The following is a 23,851-nucleotide window of genomic DNA, read 5'->3' on the forward strand; positions in this document are numbered from 1 at the left end:
ATATGACCAACATTGTGACAGCCGATGCCGACCAAAAATGACGTAATATCCGAAACAGATCACCAATGGACTCATTTGAAGTATATGAATGGTGGTCTGTTTTGGTGTTCAGAATCCACAATACTTCTGCCTGCAGGGTTTTTGTTCCACAGACAAACGGACGCATTCCCGATGCAGAGGTGGATGGATTCTCCGTTTTGCTGGTTGTGGTGGTTTGGCACGCACGAGTTGCATTTTGATTTGTAGTGAAGTGCAACGTAAAAATTCTATGCGTCATCTTAGTTATGGATTTAAAAAAAAACAAAAAAACTTTGGTTGCACTGAGATGTTCTTGAAAATTAAGACCACGGTGAAAAAATTCCAGACTTACAACAGCAAATACTTTTAATACCTTTAATAATGGAAAACTAAATTCAATGCTTTTTTAATACTTTTAATAACCTGCGGGTACCACGGATAGACAAAAAAAAAAAAAAAAATTGGACAAATTTTCTCAGAAAATAATAAAAATTTTTTAAAACCTGTCCTGATACACATAATTACGGAGCCCCTGAAGGGGCATCGTCCGAGATAGATAAATTTAAACATTCTAGTGCGCACCAGAAACAATCACCAGAATCTTGTAAACATTAGCATTATATAGCATTTACGCTAGCGGCATTTGCTATGCAAGTTAGCCAATTGTTCTTTTGTAGGATCCTCATTTATTTATTTATTTTTATATCGTTTGAGGCTAAGCTGAGGTGTGCATCTGACACCAGCAGTTTCGGCGCGATAAACATGATAAAACAGGATTTAGCTGAGCTTTACTTCAATCTTGGACTCAACTAGCGCTTGAGCTTAGCATCAAATGATATAAGTAAATAAATAAATGAGGTAAGTACAACAAAAGAACAATTGGCTAACTTGCATAGCAAAGCCTGCTTGCTTAAATGCTGTACCATGCTAATGTTTACCAGATTTTTTCTGTTGCACACCACTAGGGTTGTCAACAGTCCCGGATTGCGCCGGACATCCTAGATTTTAGGAAGTTCTGATTGGTACCGACGGTGGCGGTACCAATCAGAACCACTGATTGATCAAATTTGATTTCTGTCGATGTCGCTTTAGGGGCTCCGTACATAATCCTACTCAGTGACACGGTATAACACAGCTAGATTGTCTTATGCTGATCAACATATCTAAGAATGACTGTATTATGATACCATACTATCAAAAAAATCCTATTAATCACGCTAACTAAAGAAATGAAGCAGACATATTTCAATTATTTTAAGTAACTTGTTATGTTGAGTATTCCTGATTTATTTAATGAAGTTGTTCGGTCACGTTGACGTGAGGGAAGTGCAGCTGCCCGTCGCCCCCCGCTGCCTCTGTGTCAACGTTGTAGTAGACAGTGTCCACCTGGTTGTTCTAAAGGATGCAAAAACAGATTTACATTTTGTGAGTATTCTATGCCAGCTGCTCACTATTTTGGCAATGTGAACTTTGGCACATTTGGCATTCTGCACATAAAAAATATTATAGCATATATATATATATATATATATATATATATATATATATATATATATATATATATTTTTTATAGTTTGGTGTTTTTTTTTTAAGTGTCCTCATTCTACCCTCACAAATATATAATATATTTTTTTCCTCAACCCCCGTTCAAAATGTAACTACGGACAGTAGGCAGGGTAGGCAAGGTAAGGCAAGGCAAATTTATTTATATAGCACAATTCAACACAAGGCAATTCAAAGTGCTTTACATCACATGAAGACCATAAAAATCACATTTAAATCAACACAACACAAAAACCAAGTCAAAAGATCGCATTTAATCACAGAATAAAAATAAATAAATAAAAATAAAACAAAAATAAAAATAAAGCAAAAAACTACTACTACTAATAATAATTGAAATCAGCAATGGAGATAAGCACAAGAGGAATAGAAGGCAGGTAGATTGAAATATATAGACAGTTATGGATATGCAGTGCTAAACAAAAGCGTTTTTAGCCCTGATTTAAAGGAGCTAACAGTTTGAGCATACTTCAGACGTTCGGGTAACTTGTTCCAGAGGTGAGGAGCATAATAACTAAATGCTGCCTCACCCTGCTTGGTTCTTGTTCTTGGAACATGCAGAAGACCCGTTCCAGACGACCTTAGGGGTCTAGATGTCTCATAGGAATCTAACAAGTCAAGCATGTATTTTGGTCCAAGGCCATTAAGTGTTTTGTAGACGAGCAGTAATATTTTCCTTTGACTCACTGGAAGCCAGTGTAGCGATTTCAAAACCCGTGTAATGTGGTCCAGCTTCCTTGTATTTGTGAGGACTCTGGCTGCAGCATTCTGTACTAGCTGCAGCTTCCTGACTGATTTTTTATCAAGACCCGTAAATATACCGTTGCAAAAGTCCAATCTGCTGAAAATGAATGCATGCATAAGTTTTTCCATGTCTTGTTGAGTCAGAAGCCCCTTAATTCTGGTTATATTTTTTAGGTGGTAATAAGCGGATTTAGTGACGGACTTTAGATGGCTATCAAATTTTAGGTCTGAGTCAATAATTACGCCAAGGTTTCTGACTTGATTTGTAGCTGTAAGTGACATTGTGCTAAGTTGGCTGCTTATCTTTGACCTTTCCTTTTTTGGCCCAAAAATGATCACCTCTGTCTTCTCCACATTTAACTGGAGAAAATTCTGGCACATCCATTTATTGATTTGATGAATGCATTTACTCAGGGAGACTAAGGGACTATAATCATGTGGGGACACAGAAATGTACAGTTGTGTGTCATCTGCATAGGCGTGATAGGAGATGTCACCCTGAACTGGTTGCCAGCCAATCACAGGGCACAAGGAGACATACAACTAGGGTTGTTCCAATCATGTTTTTTTGCTCCCGATCCGATCCCGATCGTTTTAGTTTGAGTATCTGCCGATCCTGATATTTCACAATCCGATTGCTTTTTTTGGTCCCGATTCAATTCCAATCATTCCCGATAATTTTTCCCGGTCATATACATTTTGGCAATGCATTAAGAAAAAAATGAATAAAACTCGGACGAATATATACATTCACCATACAAGTACTGTATTTATTTATTATGACAATAAATCCTCAAGATGGCATTTACATTATTAACATTCTTTCTGTGAGAGGGATCCACGGATAGAAAGACTTGTAATTCTTAAAGGATAAATGTGACTTTGTATATTGTGACTAAATATTGCCATCTAGTGCATTTGTTGAGCTTTCAGTAAATGATACTGTAGCCATTTAACTGTTCTGCCCAAATGCATGATGGGAAGTGCAACCATGACTGTGCGTAGTGGCACCAATTGATATATCTTCTCTGCGTTGGGAAATAACATAGGCTGTTAAGAAAAAGATCAACTACTACCTTGCTTCCCCACAATTCTTCCCACGATATTTCTAATTGTCGAGAGAGGGATTGTAAGGCTTTAGCCAATTAAAAAAAGGCTCCAAAGACTGCCAAAATTCACTCTACTCATTTTACGCTGCCTTTTAGCTCCATGTATAGGTAAAACGGCGCCATTATAGATGGAACGCGACAATGCGTGAGTAGATCGTGCAGCGCATGCGTTAATTGCGTTAAATATATTAACGTGTTTAATTTAAAAAAAATTAATTACCGCCGTTAACACGATAAATTTGATAGCTAAAGACTCTGGATGAGTGTAAGCCATTTTGTCTGTAACGTTAAATACAATTAGAAAACAATCAAATGTAAAAAATATATATATATATTAAAAAAAGGCATGTCCGATAATTTTTTTGCCGATTCCAATACTTTGAAAATGATGTGATCGGACCCGATCGATCCGGAAATCTTTACATACAACCATTCACTCACACACTCATACCTACGGTCAATTTAGAGTGTTCAATCAGCCTACCATGCATGTTTTTGGGATGTGGGAGGAACCAGAGTTCCCGGAGAAAACACACGCAGGCACGGGGAGAACATGCAAACTCCACACAGGAAGGCCGAAGCCCGGGATTGAACCCTTGATCTCAGAACTGTGAGGCAGACGTGCTAACCACTCAGCCACCGTGCCACCACGTTTTACCCATAAAAACGCATCCAATCATTTGGACCCAAGCGCCAGCAGAGGGCGCCAAACACCAAAAAACAAGTAACAAGTGAACATTACACTGCTGTCATTTTAATCTGTTTGAGCGGGGCATGTGCGTTAATTGCATCAAATATTTTAACGTGATTAAATAAAAAACGTCTCACGCAAATATACACATGGTCCAAGGCTTCAACTGGGACCGTGTGGTTTGGTCAGATGAGACCAAGATTGAGCTTTTTGGCAACAAAAACTCTAAGTGGGTCTGGCGTGCCACGAAAGATGGGCATGCTGAAAAGCACCTCATACCCACTGTGAAGTATGGGGGTGGGTCAGTGATGCTGTGGGGCTGTTTCACTTCCAAAGGCCATGGGAACCTTGTTAGGGTGCATGGCATCATGAATGCTTTGAAATACCAGGAGATTTTAAATCAAAATCTGTTGCCCTCTGCCCGAAAGCTGAAGATGGGTCATCACTGGGTCTTTTAACAAGACAATGGCCGTAAACATATGGCCAAATCTACACAGAAATGGTTCACCAGACACAAAATCAAGCTCCTCCCATGGCCATCTCAGTCCCCAGACCTTGTTTTGTTGGCAAAAGGGGGTTGTACAAAGTATTAACACCAGGGGTGCTAATAATTGTGACACACATTAATTGATGTCAAATAATTTTTTATGTGGGATTTTTTCCCCACTGAATGAATGCACTTGTATTGAAGGTTAGATTTTTCTCTTTTTTTCCATTAAGGTCCCATATTATTTGAATAAAAAAATATATTAGAAGCTATAAAACACATCTTTTTCAGGGGTGCCAATAATTATGGAGGGCACTGTATATGTACAATATTCAGATTTTGTGTGCTAGAATTTTTAAAAATCAAGTTGAGGTTGAATGATGAGGTTTATTTATTTAGTCGGCGAGTCTGGTGACGTTCGATTATAAACACACCTCATTGTTGACCCTGGAGTCTGCGGTGTTTTGCGCTTGTCCTCTGCTGGCTTCAGAGTTGCCTCTGGACTTTATGCACCTGCAAAAGAAACGCAAATGTTAATTAGAAAGCCTTCTTTATGTGTTCAGTTGAGATAAACAAACACACACCAATAGAGGAATAAAAATTATTTTCGACTACAAGCCGCTTTTTTTCCCCTCATTTTGAATCCTGCGACTTCTAGACCAGTGCAGCTTATTTGTTGATTTAGTTGGGTTAATACAGTGCCTTGCAAAAGTATTCGGCCCCCTTGAACCTTGCAATCTTTCGCCACATTTCAGGCTTCAAACATAAAGATATAAAATTTTAATTTTTTGTCAAGAATCAACAACAAGTGGGACACAATCGTGAAGTGGAACAAAATTTATTGGATAATTTAAACTTTTTTAACAAATAAAAAACTGAAAAGTGGGGCGTGCAATATTATTCGGCCCCCTTGCGTTAATACTTTGTAGCGCCACCTTTTGCTCCAATTACAGCTGCAAGTCGCTTGGGGTATGTTTCTATCAGTTTTGCACATCGAGAGACTGACATTCTTGCCCATTCTTCCTTGCAAAACAGCTCGAGCTCAGTGAGGTTGGATGGAGAGTGTTTGTGAACAGCAGTCTTCAGCTCTTTCCACAGATTCTCGATTGGATTCAGGTCTGGACTTTGACTTGGCCACTCTAACACCAGGATACGTTTATTTTTTAACCATTCCATTGTAGATTTGGCTTTATGTTTTGGATCATTGTCCTGTTGGAGGATAAATCTCCGTCCCAGTCTCAGGTCTTGTGCAGATACCAAGAGGTTTTCTTCCAGAATGTTCCTGTATTTGGCTGCATCCATCTCCCCGTCAATTTTAACCATCCTCCCTGTCCCTGCTGAAGAAAAGCAGGCCCAAACCATGATGCTGCCACCACCATGTTTGACAGTGGGGATTGTGTGTTCAGGGTGATGAGCTGTGTTGCTTTTACGCCAGACATATCGTTTTGCATTGTGGCCAAAAAGTTCTATTTTGGTTTAATCTGACCAGAGCACCTTCTTCCACATGTTTGGTGTGTCTCCCAGGTGGCTTGTGGCAAACTTTAAACGAGACTTTTTATGGATATCTTTGAGAAATGGCTTTCTTCTTGCCACTCTTCCATAAAGGCCAGATTTGTGCAGTGTACGACTGATTGTTGTCCTATGGACAGACTCTCCCACCTCAGCTGTAGATCTCTGCAGTTCATCCAGAGTGATCATGGGCCTCTTGGCTGCATCTCTGATCAGTTTTCTCCTTGTTTGAGAAGAAAGATTTGCAGTGGTCTTATGCTCCTTCCATTTAAATATGATGGCTTGCACAGTGCTCCTTGAGATGTTTAAAGCTTGGGAAATATTTTTGTATCCAAATCCGGCTTTAAACTTCTCCACAACAGTATCTCGGACCTGCCTGGTGTGTTCCTTGGTTTTCATAATGCTCTCTGCACTTTAAACAGAACCCTGAGACTATCACGGAGCAGGTGCATTTATACGGAGACTTGATTACACACAGGTGGATTCTATTTGTCATCATCGGTCATTTAGGACAACATTGGATCATTCAGAGATCCTCACTGAACTTCTGGAGTGAGTTTGCTGCACTGAAAGTAAAGGGGCCGAATAATATTGCACGCCCCACTTTTCAGTTTTTTATTTGTTAAAATGTTTTTAAATTATCCAATAACTGTTGTTCCACTTCATGATTGTGTCCCACTTATTGTTGATTCTCGACAAAAAAATTAAATTTCATATCTTTATGTTTGAAGCCTGAAATGTGGCGAAAGGTTGCAAGATTCAAGGGGGCCGAATACTTTTGCAAGGCACTGTAGGTAACACTGACATAAAACTGCCATAAGACCGTCACAATAATGACGTGACACGATCATGGGCCTTAATGAATGCTTATGACAGATGTCATTTAGTGTCATTCGGCAAATTCGGTCACTAACTCCATTTATGTCCAACTCGGATCTTTTACATCCATTCAAAAGTGAGATAATTTGCCGGATTGCACAAAATGACATCTGTTATAAGCTTTCATTACTTCTCATGGCATTGCCATGTCATAAGCATGATGGCCTTATAACAGTCTTATGGTGCTACTGTCAAATAATGTGTTACCAAATTGCATAACTACCAATTGGTGAAACAATTGGAACAGTAAATGAAGAAATAAATAGCACAGAATATGAATTTTGATTGTTATTTGCATATGTAGTGCTGCAAAGCATGCTAGGAGGCATGTTGGACGACAAGTGTTGACAGCAGGTGGGAGCAAAGGTTGACTGTCTCCCCCAAGGGAGCAGTGATGGCCAAATGAGGCTTCTTGAAGCAATTGGTACAAAGCTTCGTGATGGTTCATTTGTTTTTTTGACAGTCTTATGATGCCGCTGTCAAATAAAGTGCAAATAATGCTAATGTTCAATGTAAATGAAAATACTGTAATCTGTCATCAGTATTTATTAATGCTCATGACAGTGTCATGTCATAATTATGACGGTCTTATGACGCCGCTGTCAAATAAAGTGTTACCGATTCATACCTTTTGGTGTAAATATCCCATGATACAGTAAGAAAAGCTGCGGCTTATACTCTGGTGCAGCTTATCTATTAAACAAAGGCAATTTTCGTGTCAAATTTGGTGGGTGGCGGCTTATAGTCAGGTGCGCCTTATAGTCCGAAAATTACAAGTAGCAAAGTACAAGGGTAACAAAGTCAACTTTGCCTAAAATTATTAATTTAGGGTAGAGTCCTACAAGCAGAGCTGCCAACTGTTGTGGAATGAACAGTATAAGCTAGCGACGTTAGCTGACGTTAGCCCGATCGGAACAACCCTAGTTCTTATTGTTACTGTCGTGTTGACAGCGATGAGCTCACTCGGATTTCCGATTTACGTTCTCACTTTCATTTTACCGTATCAATCCATGGAAGAAACATTTATTCATCATGATGAAACGAGCAAGTTATACAGCAGCCTTTAAAAGAAAAGTCACATCTGTTTTTTTTCTCCTAGATTCTGGTAAGTTGGAGAAGTTGTCAAATCATATTATTACCGTAAATATTGTCAGTTTACGGTCATGTTTTGAACTACCAGTATGCTATGCTTGTGCTGTAATTCAGCAGTCAGTAAAATGACATTTCTGTATCTGTACACGAGCTCTGTTTTCTTGTATTCTTCTATTTATTGGTGCTAAAATTAGGGTGCGCGTTATAAACGTGTACAATAATTTCCCCGAGATTTTACAAGTAAATTTGGGGTGCGCATTATACACGGGTGCGCCTTATATTCGGGAAATTACGGTAAATATCAGTGTTTTAACTTGAGCAATTTTTTTCCGCTCGGCGGTCAGGGCATCGAAACATGGAATCAAAATTTAAAAATTCGAACGATTCCGGGAGCATGGGAGTTATAGAACCGATTCCCATCGATGCTCGATGCCCAACCCTATTTAAAATGTATGAATGTTTTAACTGATAATCTGTTCTTTTTTCCCCATCAAAACTTGAAAATTCAAGTGAAATTGGTTGACTTGAATTCAGCGTTATGGGATAGAAAAAAAAAAAAGGAACGAATGAAATGCCGAATTTTTTGTTCGGTGATAAAATAGATAAAGCTGGCATGTATTTTGCAGCTTTTTTGTTAAGTGGTTACTCTGCCGAGTGTGCTCACCTGTAAATGTACATGAGCAGAAGGACATACAGCAGAAACACGACCACTCCTTTCATGACAGAAAGCACCAGAATCGTCACATCTAAAGAATCCAAACATGAGTCGTGCATGTACGTACATTACACCGATAATTAATCAAGTGTAAATAAAAGAGACTTTTCTGCGCGGCGGGTGAGGATATGCCGAAGGCATAAGAAGTTACACCAAGCTGGTTGGTGCTGAAGCAAACCAGTGATTCCAGTACGTCGTCGCCGTCCAGAGGCTGAAGGAGGATGGAGCTTCTCCGGGTGGTGAGGTCCAAGGAATCATACCCGATGAGTCGCTCGTACGTATTATTAACAAACACTCCGAACAATTGCCACTGAATCCGAGGTGGTGGGTTGGCCTTGCTGACACAGGAACACTGAGTCCAGTTACCAATGTCTTGGGAGCAGGAGTATGTCAGGATCTTGGGGGCAACTAAAGACAGCAAAATGGTAGACTTGCTTTGAGTTGCTGAGCATGCCATCTTTGCTTCAAACAGCACACGCACGCCTTTCTCATGTGAAACATTTTGTACTTGAATATACTCATGTGTTAATTCAATATACAGTGTATCACAAAAGTAAGTACACCTCTCTCATTTCTGCAGATATTTAAGTATATCTATTGTATATACAGTGGGGCAAATAAGTATTTAGTCATACACTAATTGTGCAAATTCTCCTACTTGAAAATATTAGAGAGGCCTGTAATTGCCAACATGATTAAACCTCAACCATGAGAGACAGAATGTGGAAAAAAAAAAACAGAAAATCACATTGTTTGATTTTTAAAGAATTTATTTGCAAATCATGGTGGAAAATAAGTATTTGGTCAATACCAAAAGTTCATCTCAATACTTTGTTATGTACCCTTTGTTGGCAATAACGGAGGCCAAACATTTATTGTAACTCTTCACAAGCTTTTCACACACTGTTGCTGGTATTTTGGCCCATTCTTCCATGCAGATCTCCTCTAGAGCAGTGATGTTTTGGGGCTGTCGTTGGGTAACACGGACTTTCAACTCCCTCCACAGATTTGAGATCTGGAGACTGGCTAGGCCACTCCAGGACCTTGAAATGCTTCTTACGAAGCCACTCCTTTGTTGCCCTGGCTGTGTGTTTCATGCTGAAAGACCCAGCCACGTCTCATCTTCAATGCCCTTGCTGATGGAAGGAGATTTTCACTCAAAATCTCTCGATACATGGCCCCATTCATTCTTTCCTTTACACAGATCAGTCGTCCTGGTCCTTTTGCAGAAAAACAGCCCCAAAGCATGATGTTTCCACCCCCATGCTTCACAGTGGGTATGGTGCAATTCAGTATTCTTTTTGATCCAAACAAGAGAACCTGTGTTTCTACCAAAAAGTTCTATGTTGGTTTTATCGGACCCTAACACATTCTCCCAGTCCTCTTCTGGATCATCCAAATGCTCTCTAGCGAACCGCAGACGGGCCTGGACGTGTACTTTCTTCAGCAGGGGGACATGTCTGGCAGTCCAGGATTTGAGTCCCTGGCGGCGCATTGTGTTACTGATAGTAGCCTTTGTTACTGTGGTCCCAGCTCTCTGTAGGTCATTCAGTAGGTCCCCCCGTGTGGTTCTGGGATTTTTGCTCCTTGTTATCATTTTGATGCCACGGGGTGAGGAGGGAGTTGAAAGTCCGTGTTGCCCAACGACAGCCCCAAAACATCACTTCTCTAGAGGAGATCTGCATGGAGGAATGGGCCAAAATACCAGCGACAGTGTATAAAAACCTTGTGAAGATTTACAGAAAACGTTTGGCCTCCGTTATTCCTAACAAAGGGTACTTAACAAAGTATTGAGATGAACTTTTGGTGTAGACCTGTCGCGTTCAGCTGCTTGTCAGAATTTGTTTTTGTTGCAGAGCCGTCTGTGGGGGCGTGCCGACGTCGGACCTGCAGCTAATCCCTGCTCGTCAGCTTAAGTATATAAATGCAGGCTATCCGGGTCTTTAACATGCCGCTTTGTATTTGCCTTCTAGTTCGTCGGACGTCTTAGTTTTGTGATCCTCTACCTTGTGCAGGTATTGAGTGTATTTTTGTTTGTCTTTTTGGCTCTCTGCTCTCCACTCGGTTTTCGCGTGTTTGATCCCCGTCGACCTATTTTGTCACGGACCCCTTTTGTTATGCCCTTTTTACCACGTTCGCGTGTTTTGTTTTATTTGTGATCAATAAATCCCCGAACGCTTCCCCTCTGTTGTCTGTTTCTGGGTTCAATCTTGTTCTCTGCATCCGCAGATCACAACAAGACCAAATACTTATTTTCTACCATGATTTGCAAATAAATTCTTTAAAAATAAAACAATGTGATTTTCTTTTTTTTTTTTTCCACATTCTGTCTCTCATGGTTGAGGTTTACCCATGTTGACAATTACAGGCCTCTCTAATATTTTCAAGTGGGAGAACTTGCACAATTAGTGGTTGACTAAATACTTATTTGCCCCACTGTAGTATATAGTATATAGTAAGTATATCTATTATTGCAATGATTTATTTTACATAAAAAAAAAAAAATTAAAAAAAAAAGAAAATTTCAGAATTACATGTAATTTTAAATTGTATTTGTCTTTCTGACGAATTCCTCCTTGAATTAAAAGAAGGTATTTTAGGTTGGGTATAACAATAATAATAATAATAATACCGTAATAAACAAATAATGTTGTAATCAAAACTCACACAAAACTCGAAGCCTCCACGCGCCTTGAATGAAACCATTGGGTCTTTCTTGCCCTTTGTAGAAGGCACTGCATTTCACCTCAACATCGTTGTGTAAATAATACATAGCTTTAAAATTCATGAGCGCTGAGGCATCTGCCTTCACCATCTGTGTGACAGGGCCTAACTGCGGTCCCCACGTCAGGAGCGGTGGCGACGTGGGGCAAAAAACTGGCGCCTTACAGCTTAAATTCAGCGCAGTACCCTCCTCGACCTGAACCAATTGCGGAAAGTCAACCACCGGGGGTTGATCATCTGCAATATGAAAAAAGAAAAGGAAGTTATCTCATACGGTAATCTATGTCAGTCCGCTATCTATTCTGGTTGACAGCTGTCACTGCCCGATTGTGACTGGCAATTGCTACTGCTCATGAGCGAACCAACAACATTTCTTTTCGAGTTAACGGCAGATATAGATATATACGTGATAGATTAAACGATAAAAGATAATTTTCTTTCTTTTTTTGGGGGGGTGGGGGGGTGATAATGGCCTCTGAAGGGTTTACTTGGCATGAGTGGACTGTTATGCCCAAAAGTATTGGCACCACTGCAAGTCTGTCAGATAATGCTCAATTTCTTCCAGAAAATGATTGCAATTACAAATGCTTTGGTAGTACTATCTTCAATTTGTTTTGCTTGCAATGAAAAAACACAAAAGAGAATGAAAAAAAAACTTGAATCTAGGGCTGTCAAACGATTAAAATTTTTAATCGAGTTAATTACAGCTTAAAAATTAATTAATCGTAATTAATCGCAATTAATCGCAATTCAAACCATCTATAAAATATGCCATATTTTTCTGTAAATTATATGTATATTCTGTAAAATAAATTGTTGGAATGGAAAGATAAGACACAAGATGGATATATACATTCAACATACAGTACAAAAGGACTGTAGTGGGCATTTCACTCTACTGTCATTTAAATCTGTCTATGCTGTCCTCACTCCGAAGTGTCTACTTTTTCCAAAGCTAGACAGCTAGTGAACGACGCCTTAATAATTAGACTTCTTCCTTTTTCATCTGATTTATTAATAAAATGGCCTCAAACCATTATCCTGTTTAGACTGTCGTAAAACTACAAAAAAAAAAGTACACAAGCATTGCATTGGCAACAACGTTAGCTTAGCACGCTATACAGGTTCACTAAACATAAACAAAAAGCGTCTCATACAAAAAATATAACATTTCGCTTACTAATATAATATGTACATTCTTTACAACAACCATACTTACGGACAAATCTTGTTCAAGGATCATGTAAGCACAACATTATCAGCCCGAGATGTCGTGCAGCCATAATGAACTGGAAAGAAAACAATAAACCATGTCGCAAAGCGACCACAAGAGTTCGCTGTTGGATAGCACAAAAAGTCTTGCTGTAAAACTTACTAAAAGGCAGAATACTTTCTGAGCGGGACATGTGCGTTAATTGCGTCAAATATTTTAACGTGATTAATTAAAAAAATTAATTACCGCGCGTTAACGCGATAATTTTGACAGCCCTACTTGAATCATTATCATTTTACACAAAACTCCAAAAATGGGCTGACAAAGGTATTGGCACCCTCAGCCTAATACTTGGTAGCACAACCTTTTGACAAAATAACTGCAAACAACTGCTTGCAGGAGCCATCAATGAGTTTCTTACAATGTTCTGCTGGAATTCTAGACCATTCTTCGTTGGCCAACTGGTCCAGGTCTCTGAGATTTGAAGGGTGCTGATGGGATAAATATAATATGACCCGGAATGAATCAGCATATTGTGTTGATTCCCTTAGTCCCTTTTATGACTGTAACCTTGTTTTCCTCGCCACTTTGACATCTTTGTGATGTGTGATTACAAAACATGTGTCAAACCACGTGTAACGAAACCATTGGATCTCAAAACATGTGTAACGATACCATTGGGCAAGTGGCTCGTCACCTGAGGGAAGGGGCTGGCCATCTCTTCTCTCACGTGGTGCACCACTATAAGAGCTGGGGGTATTTTCCTCTTCGGTTAGAGTCTGCTACGGTCAGTATACGGACGCCTAGCTTATATTCCTTTGCAGCTCGACCAGGGTGTCGGCTCTCCGCCTGCTTGTCAACGGTAAGAGTTTTGATTGCTTAAAGCAGGGGTCCCCAACCTTTTTTGCACCACGGACCGGTGTTATTTGGGTCTTTTTTTCCACGGACCGGTGTTGTGACAAATTTTGCAACCCATCAAAAATTGCTACGATGCGGTTCTGCCAGAGGTTGCGCTAGACTTTTTCGTTGTCTGTCATTTTGACTGACAGGGTCATAAAAATCCGGTCATAATCTATTTTTACCCGTCACTTAAATTTTAAAAATGTTAATAATGACATATTCAATAGTATTTAGTTTTCATTCATCTTTAATTAATATTCTGTCCGAACAAGCTTAACAGAGAATCCACACCGCGCCATCACACATCAAGCAGCTGTGCGTTATTAGCGCCTAGCTTGCCTTGAACACGACTTTTTAGGAAGGGTCGGACTTGACAAGTCATAAAAAAATAAAATAAAATAAAAAAGGGGTTGAGGATAAGCCTGAGAATGATGGGTTTTCTCTCTGCTCCGTATAAGCAATATTTCAACATTGCTTACACGGCCGAGAGTCGGGGCAAACTGCTCGTATGTGTGTGTGACATGCACGAACAGTGCGTGCATGCTATCGATCCATGTACTTTGAATATACAGTGCCTTGCAAAAGTATTCGGCCCCCCTTGAATCTTTCGCCACATTTCAGGCTTCTAACATAAAGATATGAAATTTAATTTTTTTGTCAAGAATCAACAACAAGTGGGACACAATCGTGAAGTGGAACAACATTTATTGGATAATTTAAACTTTTTTAACAAATAAAAAACTGAAAAATGGGGCACGCAATATTATTCGGCCCCTTTACTTTCAGTGCAGCAAACTCACTCCAGAAGTTCAGTGAGGATCTCTGAATGATCCAATGTTGTCCTAAATGACCGATGATGATAAATAGAATCCACTTGTGTGTAATCAAGTCTCCGTATAAATGCACCTGCTCTGTGATAGTCTCAGGGTTCTGTTTAAAGTGCAGAGAGCATTATGAAAACCAAGGAACACACCAGGCAGGTCCGAGATACTGTTGTGGAAAAGTTTAAAGCCGGATTTGGATACAAAAAGATTTCCCAAGCTTTAAACGTCTCAAGGAGCACTGTGCAAGCCATCATATTGAAATGGAAGGAGCATCAGACCACTGCAAATCTACCAAGACCCGGCCGTCCTTCCAAACTTTCTTCTCAAACAAGGAGAAAACTGATCAGAGATGCAGCCAAGAGGCCCATGATCACTCTGGATGAACTGCAGAGATCTACAGCTGAGGTGGGAGAGTCTGTCCGTATGACAACAATCAGTCGTACATTGTACAAATCTGGCCTTTATGGAAGAGTGGCAAGACGAAAGCCATTTCTCAAAGATATCCATAAAAAGTCTTATTTAAAGTTTGCCACAAGCCACCTGGGAGACACACCAAACATGTGGAAGAAGGTGGTCTGGTCAGATGAAACCAAAATTGAACTTTTTGGCCACAATGCAAAACGATATGTTTGGCGTAAAAGCAACACAGCTCATCACCCTGAACACACCATCCCCACTGTCAAACATGGTGGTGGCAACATCATGGTTTGGGCCTGCTTTTCTTCAGCAGGGACAGGGAAGATGGTTAAAATTGACGGGAAGATGGATGCAGCCAAATACAGGAACATTCTGGAAGAAAACCTGTTGGTATCTGCACAAGACCTGAGACTGGGACGGAGATTTATCTTCCAACAGGACAATGATCCAAAACATGAAGCCAAATCTACAATGGAATGGTTAAAAAATAAACGTATCCAGGTGTTAGAATGGCCAAGTCAAAGTCCAGACCTGAATCCAATCGAGAATCTGTGGAAAGAGCTGAAGACTGCTGTTCACAAACTCTCCATCCAACCTCACTGAGCTCGAGCTGTTTTGCAAGGAAGAATGGGCAAGAATGTCAGTCTCTCGATGTGCAAAACTGATAGAAACATACCCCAAGCGACTTGCAGCTGTAATTGGAGCAAAAGGTGGCGCTACAAAGTATTAACGCAAGGGGGCAGAATAATATTGCACGCCCCACTTTTCAGTTTTTTATTTGTTAAAAAAGTTTAAATTATCCAATAAATTTTGTTCCCCTTCACAATTGTGTCCCACTTGTTGCTGATTGTTGACAAAAATTAAAATTTTATATCTTTATGTTTGAAGCCTGAAATGTGGCGAAAGGTTGCAAGGTTCAAGGGGGCCGAAAACTTTTGCAAGGCACTGTAAACCTGTACAGGGATTATTTATGCCTGTTATTTGTGTCCTCTTTTTAATAAGCAAAATATGATATCCCTGGAATGACGGATGACAGCCAGCATGTGTGATTGAATGGTCATTTGTTTTGATGCTTCTGCGCATGCGGGTCGTCTTGCTCAGCGCATGTCGGACTGCGAATTAGTGCGCAGATATGAATCGGATTCGTGCATTAAGACCTGTAGTATGAACGTAGCCATAGGTTTGTTGCTGTTAAAAAGAGGACACAAATAACAGGCATATATAATCCCTGTTTAGGCTTATATTCAAAGTATATGGATCGATAGCATGCACCCACTGTTCGTGCATGTCACAAACACATACGGGCAGTTTGCCCCGACTCTTGGCCGTGTAAGCAATGTTGAAATATTGCTTATATGGAGCAGAGAGAAAACCGATCATTCTCAGGCTTATCCTCAAACCTATTTTTATTTTTTTATGACTGTTGTCAAGTCCGACCCTTCCTAAAAAGCCGTGTTCAAGGCAAGCTAGCCGCTAATAACGCACTGCTGCATCGCTACCGTACCGCCTCTCGCTTTTTGATGCTGCATTAAATCCGATTTGCAGGACTGGACAGTACAGACCGCCGCGACAGTCTGGAAAAATGTGGCCCAGATCGGATTTAGACCACATACTGAAAGGATACACACATATATATTTACCTATTATTATACTCTTGTATGCATATTTACTCATATAGTTAATAACTAGAATATATTATTTCTCTTATATCCTAAAACACAGTGTTCTTTGTTCTACCACATACCATCTGGACTTAATTATCTCTGTGTGCTGGTCACAGAATTCAACAGCCCCCAACAGGCAGCTTCACATTACCTATTTCCAAATAAGGTTAAGTTTGTATTCAGACTTGGCCATAAGGCAGGACTAGGCTGCCTATTGGCTCTGACCACATCTGTTAACACAAATATATACGGGACAAGAAGGGGGGTGAGACACTTTCATGGAGCCCGTATCCGTGAAATGTCCTGGCCGGTCAGTATTTCCTCAATAAATGTATTTGAACATTTTCTGTAACTCTAGAATTGTGTGCCGTTCACTTCCTGTTTTTTCCACGAGAATAAAAGAACCTGAGAAAAGAGAAATCGTCTTTGACAGTTTTTACACGACAATTTTTCTTCAATTGGCGTTGTCGGCGTAGGATTCTCGCGGGAGTTGGCGGCACAGAATTCTGGAATTCGGCTCACTTGGGGACAGACGGTGTGGTACCAAAATAAGGTAGGAGTGTTACAAGATTGCACTGTTGCCTTATTACGCTGCTGCCCCGGAGGGGGTTGAATTTTTATTGAGGAAATTAATAATGTGTATGTTATTTATCTATTTATATATCGCGATTACAAAATGCATATAAGAACACCCTATGTGAGGTAGTTCCGGGCGTCTTTGACGACCCGTTTCGTGTTGTAATTAAGAACTCCCTATGTGAGGAGTTCCGGCAGGACCGATTTGCGTAAATCACGAGTAAAGTGCATTTCCAGCGTATGCATGAACGCTGAGATCCTGGGATGGGGGGCATGAGCAACTCAAATTTGTTCCGCGGATGTTTGTTATTTGTCGTTGGTTTGTGTCAGTGTGTGTGGGGTGCCCCAACTTTTCTCTTCTTTGTCCTCTTTCTTTTCTTTCCTCTAATTGTGAGTGAAGTGAGCGCTCCTTATTCTGCTCTCCTGAGTGGAGAGGGAGCGCGGACAAACAAAGTAACTGTTTTTGAAATACTTAAATATCGAGTATAGGATAATAAATGAAGCGCCTTTGTTCATATTCTGGCAGGCACCCGTGTGTGCCACGTGGCGCCTTTGATTAAGAAAAGGGGGATGGTGTTCAAAATTTAGGAGAGCGGGCCGCTGTGAGCCCCCCTTGTTGTGTTCTGGCCAAACACAACAAGGGTGACTGAGAATATATTTAAGCCCTCTCTTTTTACTAGAACTAATATCAAATTGATAGTAATGGGGAACAACTGATTATTGAAATAGAATTTATGAATGAAATGAAAAGCGAGTGAGGTGAAATAAATAATAAACTAGTGAGCTTAATTGAGATCGATAGTATGATCTTTAGAGCTCAAAATGTTTTGTTAAACAACCTTAAAAGTAATGAGATTTGTTTAATTTGGCGGAAAATGACATGTCGAGACAATGATTATATTGTTTGATAAAATATGTTTACCTTAAGTTTTAAGACCAGCTAATGAGCTGCTAGACGACATTTTTTCTCTAATGTGTTTATTTAGTTCTAAACTAATGATTTATTCATTCACGAGCTCATAGATTGAAATAGGTTTAAATATCTGATTAAAATATGGAGCAAGGATTGTTGTGATTTGTGAAAATATTGTGCTAAGGAGGTAGTATTCTGATTTAAAATTATACATCGGTGGGAGATAATTTCACATTTGATTGATCAACAAATGTCGAAATTAAACTCCATCCGAGAACTCTAAACCAATAGCTTAATAATAATAATAAACTTCTCTGGAAGGCTGTTGAAGCGAGACTAAATCGGCAAAATCTTAACTGCAATCTATCAATTATGAAGAAACAGTTGGCACAGCTGTTATATTTATGCTAGAATTAAAAAAAATAAATATTGTAACAGGAGAACTGCAGAAGCAGTGAAAAAGGGAGGGGGGGGGGCAGCAGAGCCCCAGCCCAGGCGATGACCACGATAGCTGACACAGACTTGTTTTCACCCCCTCCCCTAATTGAAAGCAGATGGCAAAGGCCAGTCGGCTGCTATCCTGTGACCAAATCCAAAAAAGATCCCAGACAAAGACTAGAAGTTGGAACTTAAATAGATACACCCTAACACCTGGAAATTAACGCATGATTCCAAATCAATAAGGTGAGTTAATTGACTTAAAATTGTTATTAAATGATTTTGACTTTTTGCAGAAACACTGCCAGAATTGGCTATCGACGGAGAGGTTTGGATCCAGGCACGAAGATAATTTATGGCCTGCGGTGCTGTAGTGAGACTGATATGTACTTGTTTATTTTTCACCAATTGGTTGACATTCTGTCTTATCCTAGGTTTAAATTTGTTGTTCTTGAACATTTTGACTCCTGTCACTCCATTGTTTGCTGTTTTCCGAGACAGGTTCCCATTTTCCACACCAACCACTAAAGCTCCCCGACTTCTAACCTATGATGCCTACCAGATCTCACCTCGACTACTGCATAAGTATTTAGATTGATGACTAAGACACGAAGCTCAAGAATTGGGACCCATGGTGGGACAATGCCGTTTGGCAACTGATTGGACATGAGTTCAAATATCCCTTGACATGTATTCTTTAGGTACTGAATGTTTTTGTATACCGGTCACTGTGATCCGAGGGACCTGCTGACATTGGACTGCATCACGGTGAATCCAATCACATTTGAGGTAGCTTTGAATGGTTTTATTAATGTGCCCCTGCACTCCTGTAACCAGGACGCAACCAAGGGCACCACAAATACGCTCAAGAAACTCCAGTGTTGATGATTTCATTCAAAGGTGGAAGTGACAAAGTACTAATTAGTTTTAATGTAGATGGGACACTGAGAATTGGAAGCAGCCGAAGTAAATCTTAAAATTGACAAAGAGCAACTATTGATTCACGAAAGAATGAGAGGGGACCTGTCTTGAGTCATGTTCGAAATATTAGACGATATGCAATCTAATTTTGATTTTTAAGGACTTGAAAATGCCAAATTTTGCTAAAATGTAATCTTTTGGGTCACATGCTGATATAATCTGGCTATTTTTGATTTCCGCTGTGACCAAAAAGAGGGATGAACGTTTTTATTAATTTCGGAATCTGGGATGTGAAGAGAAGTCCAATTTATGTAAATTTTGTTGTAATGAAATTATAGTGGGAAATAAGTGGCCATTTTCGTCGAGAGATGCCACAGCCAAATTTAATTGACAAATTACTAAAGAGGGAGCAGACAATTTTGAGAGAGGAAATAGACTTTATTTGGCATTACGCTAAACGACGTTATTCTGGGAAAATTGTTAATTTTGTAATCATGTAAGAATTTTGTTTGTACAGTTGGGAAAATTGCGTTTTCGTATGGCTTATGATGATTTCATATTTACGTTGGAGGGAACAAATTTCCCAGAATAATACCAATTTTTATTTTTCATTTTATTTTTGATTTTTTGATTTTTCATTTTTGATTTTATTTTTCATTTTTGATTTTTATTTTTCATTTTTACGTTCAAGTGGTTTTGATAAATTGAGGCTCAAGTACTTTTGTTTGGCTAATAGCACGTACTATTGATTTTTCGGTTTCCGATTTTTATTCTTTGGAATTTTTAGCTTTTCATTTTTCTTAACTTTGAAGATAAGTTTCAAATGATCTTTTTCACTTTTGAAATTTTGTATAATGAATTTTGGATTCTGATTTCCTTTTAATATGTTTTCTTTTTCTTTCGCGACTTCGGTAAATTTAATATTTTTATTTAGTTGTGGTTATTTTTTATTTTTTTAAATTTATAGAAGCCATGATTTGATTTGAGATACCTTGCTTTGTGCGTTTAAATTTACCATCAGGCAAGGACTTAGTTAGGTCTACTCAACCACTTTCTCCATAGGTGGGGTAGAGTGCCAAAGTTAGCTTGAGCCATGGTGACCTTAGCAGGCCTCCCTTGAAAGCCTCCTGGTGGACTCCAACTGGACCGGAGCGGGCTGACTGAACCGTATTCCTTCTATCAGACTGGCAAAGACCCCATTACGCCAGGCTATTTATCCATCCAGCGACATACTGAAGTCCTACTAAGAGTTGGTTGAATCTTTCTAATGATATCGCGGAACAGAGGTTGTTTCACAGCCGGCAGAATATACTGGACCTTTGCTTCGTCTGACCATGGGGGAAGGGCATCCAGCTGTTGGCTCTGGAATTTGTTGCCGTTTTCCCTAAGGAAAACTGACTCTCTTCGCCATTTCAATACTGACTTCAGACTAGCCTTGTCGGATTTGCTATCTTTTCTCCGTCTTTGAATTTGTCACCAGTTTTTCTTATGTTTTCTTCTTTTAATATTACATTTGGTAGGATGTTTTCATTTGATTACATGATGATCCGGAGTGCCAGAAAGGCGCCTTCAAATGGATTAGATTTATTAATGTTGGTAATGTTTGCCTCTATGGGGTTTGCTCATTTTGTTTTTGTTGGGTATAATAATGATGATGTATTTACAAGGAAATTTTTTCTTTTGAAATGATATTTTGTTTTTTAGTTTCCAAAGAGGGATCTTTCAATTTTGTTTGGATTTTTGATTTATCTCGTATGTTGTTATAAATTCATGATGATCGTTTGGATTTTTTCATTACAATGCTTTTTTGTTTTTACGTAACCTAGTAGTGTTATAGTTTTATGTTATATATAGCCATGCTTTGATTTGTAAGCATGGCTAAAAGAGGGACATCATCATCATCATCATTATTATATACTGTACCTATGGGGGGTTGTGTTGATTTTTAAACTCTAAAAAAACATGATTATATTTTTATGTTTTGTTAATTATCTACTGACATATGGATAGTTTTTTTGAAGGTTTGATGGATCTGTGCTATCTGTTCAACTGAAAACATACAGATAAAATGACACTACATATTCAGATGAGTTAAAATTTTTGCAAGCATATTGTTCAAGCACATTATTCTCCCATATTTTAAATGGAAGGGATTTAGTTTCTGTGTTAGTAATATGGTAGGAAGAAACAGATGAGTTATTGCTCTCCCAGGTGATAATGATTTGTCATGTTATATGTTCCAGGAGTTTGGAGATAGATGCTTTTGGGATTCTCCAGGTGGTAAGATTACATATATGATAACTTGAGAGGATAAGTGATATAATCTGGCTATTTTCATGTCGTTTTTGAGTCCTGTCAACACCGTTGGCAGGACGCACGGCCTTCGCAGGACGCACGGCCTCCATTACCATCGTGAGCTTGGTGACTCACTGATCTGGTGGGGCTGCAGGGTGACCCGGGTGTCAGGAATGGGGCCCATGCTCTCCGAAGGTTAGATGATCGGAGGGCTGATTCAGTCCCCACCTGGACCCTGAGTGGGTGCACCCGTTGGCTTTAACTGTTGCGAGTTTCATCCCAGCCGAGGGTATTGTCCTTCTGTGCGTGAAGGTTTTCAGGTTCCTTTGACATGAATGAATTTTAATTGTGACAGTTATCTTCCTGCCTGTAGAATTCCAACGAGCATTTTATTTAAATGAGGTCATTGAGTGATAGTTCTGATTAATGTTTAACTTGTATCACATTTAAACGACCATTTTTATAGTATTAATACATTTTTTTTCTTTCTTATGAGCAACTATGACGTTACAACCTACAAGAGCGACCAGCATTGTTTTTTTTTAGATAGGCTGACTCATTTTATGTTTAATTGTTTATGATTTGATGTTTTTCTATTGCATTCTGTGTTTTTAGTTGAACAGATTACAGCACAAAAGAGGGCGGTGTCAGTGTTTACAATAGTATGAGATATTGATGCTTGCGTCTTGTTTTCTGAACTGCTTTCTCGACCACTGGACATTGCGTTAAGGATTGCGATTATTGTTTTCTTCAACACACATTGACAAAAAGGATTAGTTTCAACCTGAGCCATGGAATATCACCATGGAACTGACCCTTTTCATGGACCGAACCCTTTTCCCGTGGAGTAAGTTATGAGCTCAATCCCTTATAACACCAAGGCCATGAGATTGCAGCGATGCTGACTTTAACTTTGCACACCTGTTTGGGACAGACTCTGGGAATTCGTGTGTGCTCACCCTTGGGAGATGGGAATGTGTTATGCTCTCTGGACTCAGATATTATGGTTTATTTTTTAATTGTTTATATTATACGTTTTTCGTTTCTTTGTTTTACCGTTTTTGTCTCGTCACCTCTCACGTGGTTTGTGATGTATTTTTTCTTTGAGTTTACTTGGGTTTTGTTGTTGTTGTTTTTCTTTTGCTGATTTGTTGTTTTGTTTTTTAGTTGGGTGGATTCAATTTTTAATTTGAATCCAAAGAGGGATTGAAAGGATACACACATATATATTTACCTATTATTATACTCTTGTATGCATATTTACTCATATAGTTAATAACTAGAATATATTATTTCTCTTATATCCTAAAACACAGTGTTCTTTGTTCTACCACATACCATCTGGACTTAATTATCTCTGTGTGCTGGTCACAGAATTCAACAGCCCCCAACAGGCAGCTTCACATTACCTATTTCCAAATAAGGTTAAGTTTGTATTCAGACTTGGCCATAAGGCAGGACTAGGCTGCCTATTGGCTCTGACCACATCTGTTAACACAAATATATACGGGACAAGAAGGGGGGTGAGACACTTTCATGGAGCCCGTATCCGTGAAATGTCCTGGCCGGTCAGTATTTCCTCAATAAATGTATTTGAACATTTTCTGTAACTCTAGAATTGTGTGCCGTTCACTTCCTGTTTTTTCCACGAGAATAAAAGAACCTGAGAAAAGAGAAATCGTCTTTGACAGTTTTTACACGACTATTTTTCTTCAATACGAAAGTGACCCAGATCGGATTTGAAATGGTCCCGTTCGATGCGACTTGTCACGTTCAGACCGTCAAGTTAATGCCTCACTCGAGTCGGAAAAACACGAAAAAATCGGACTCGTGCATTAAGACCTGTAGTATGAACGTAGCCTTAGTTTGGACGCTCAGTTGCCTTGACATTTTTCCGAGTGAGGCCAACGACAATGATGGTTTTTCCATTCCGGAAACTTTCTTTCAGACCCCGCCACCACCTCCAACTCCGGGTTGTGACAATATGCGTCGACATGTCTAATGATTCGATTGAATAAAGCCTTTTAGGAGGTTCTTTTTGATGATGTGTCTGTCGCAAATATTGAATAAACAGGCGGGAAATGTTGAGGTAATTATCGAGGTTTGGTTGATTAAATATTTGCTTGGTTGGTTGATTGAATATTTGCTTGTGCTCATAT

General features: G+C 39.4%; 1 protein-coding gene across 3 annotated transcripts in view; it reads right to left on the minus strand.

Annotated features, from left to right (window-relative positions):
• Positions 1-527: 527 nt before the first annotated feature.
• LOC130914370 (sialic acid-binding Ig-like lectin 10) overlaps positions 528-23,851 on the minus strand; it is an 88,430-nt gene continuing 65,106 nt past the window's right edge. For all 3 annotated transcript variants that reach the window (XM_057833485.1, XM_057833484.1, XM_057833483.1), the window contains exons 6-10: positions 11,475-11,768; positions 8,913-9,215; positions 8,757-8,838; positions 5,047-5,125; positions 528-1,413 (exon numbers count right to left, since the gene is read on the minus strand). In XM_057833485.1, coding sequence (XP_057689468.1) covers positions 1,309-1,413; positions 5,047-5,125; positions 8,757-8,838; positions 8,913-9,215; positions 11,475-11,768 — 863 coding nt within the window. In that variant the 3' untranslated portion in view covers positions 528-1,308. The remainder of the gene's footprint in view (positions 1,414-5,046; positions 5,126-8,756; positions 8,839-8,912; positions 9,216-11,474; positions 11,769-23,851) is intronic.

The sequence above is a fragment of the Corythoichthys intestinalis genome, chromosome 4, assembly GCF_030265065.1.
Source record: "Corythoichthys intestinalis isolate RoL2023-P3 chromosome 4, ASM3026506v1, whole genome shotgun sequence".
Classification (NCBI taxonomy): domain Eukaryota; kingdom Metazoa; phylum Chordata; class Actinopteri; order Syngnathiformes; family Syngnathidae; genus Corythoichthys; species Corythoichthys intestinalis.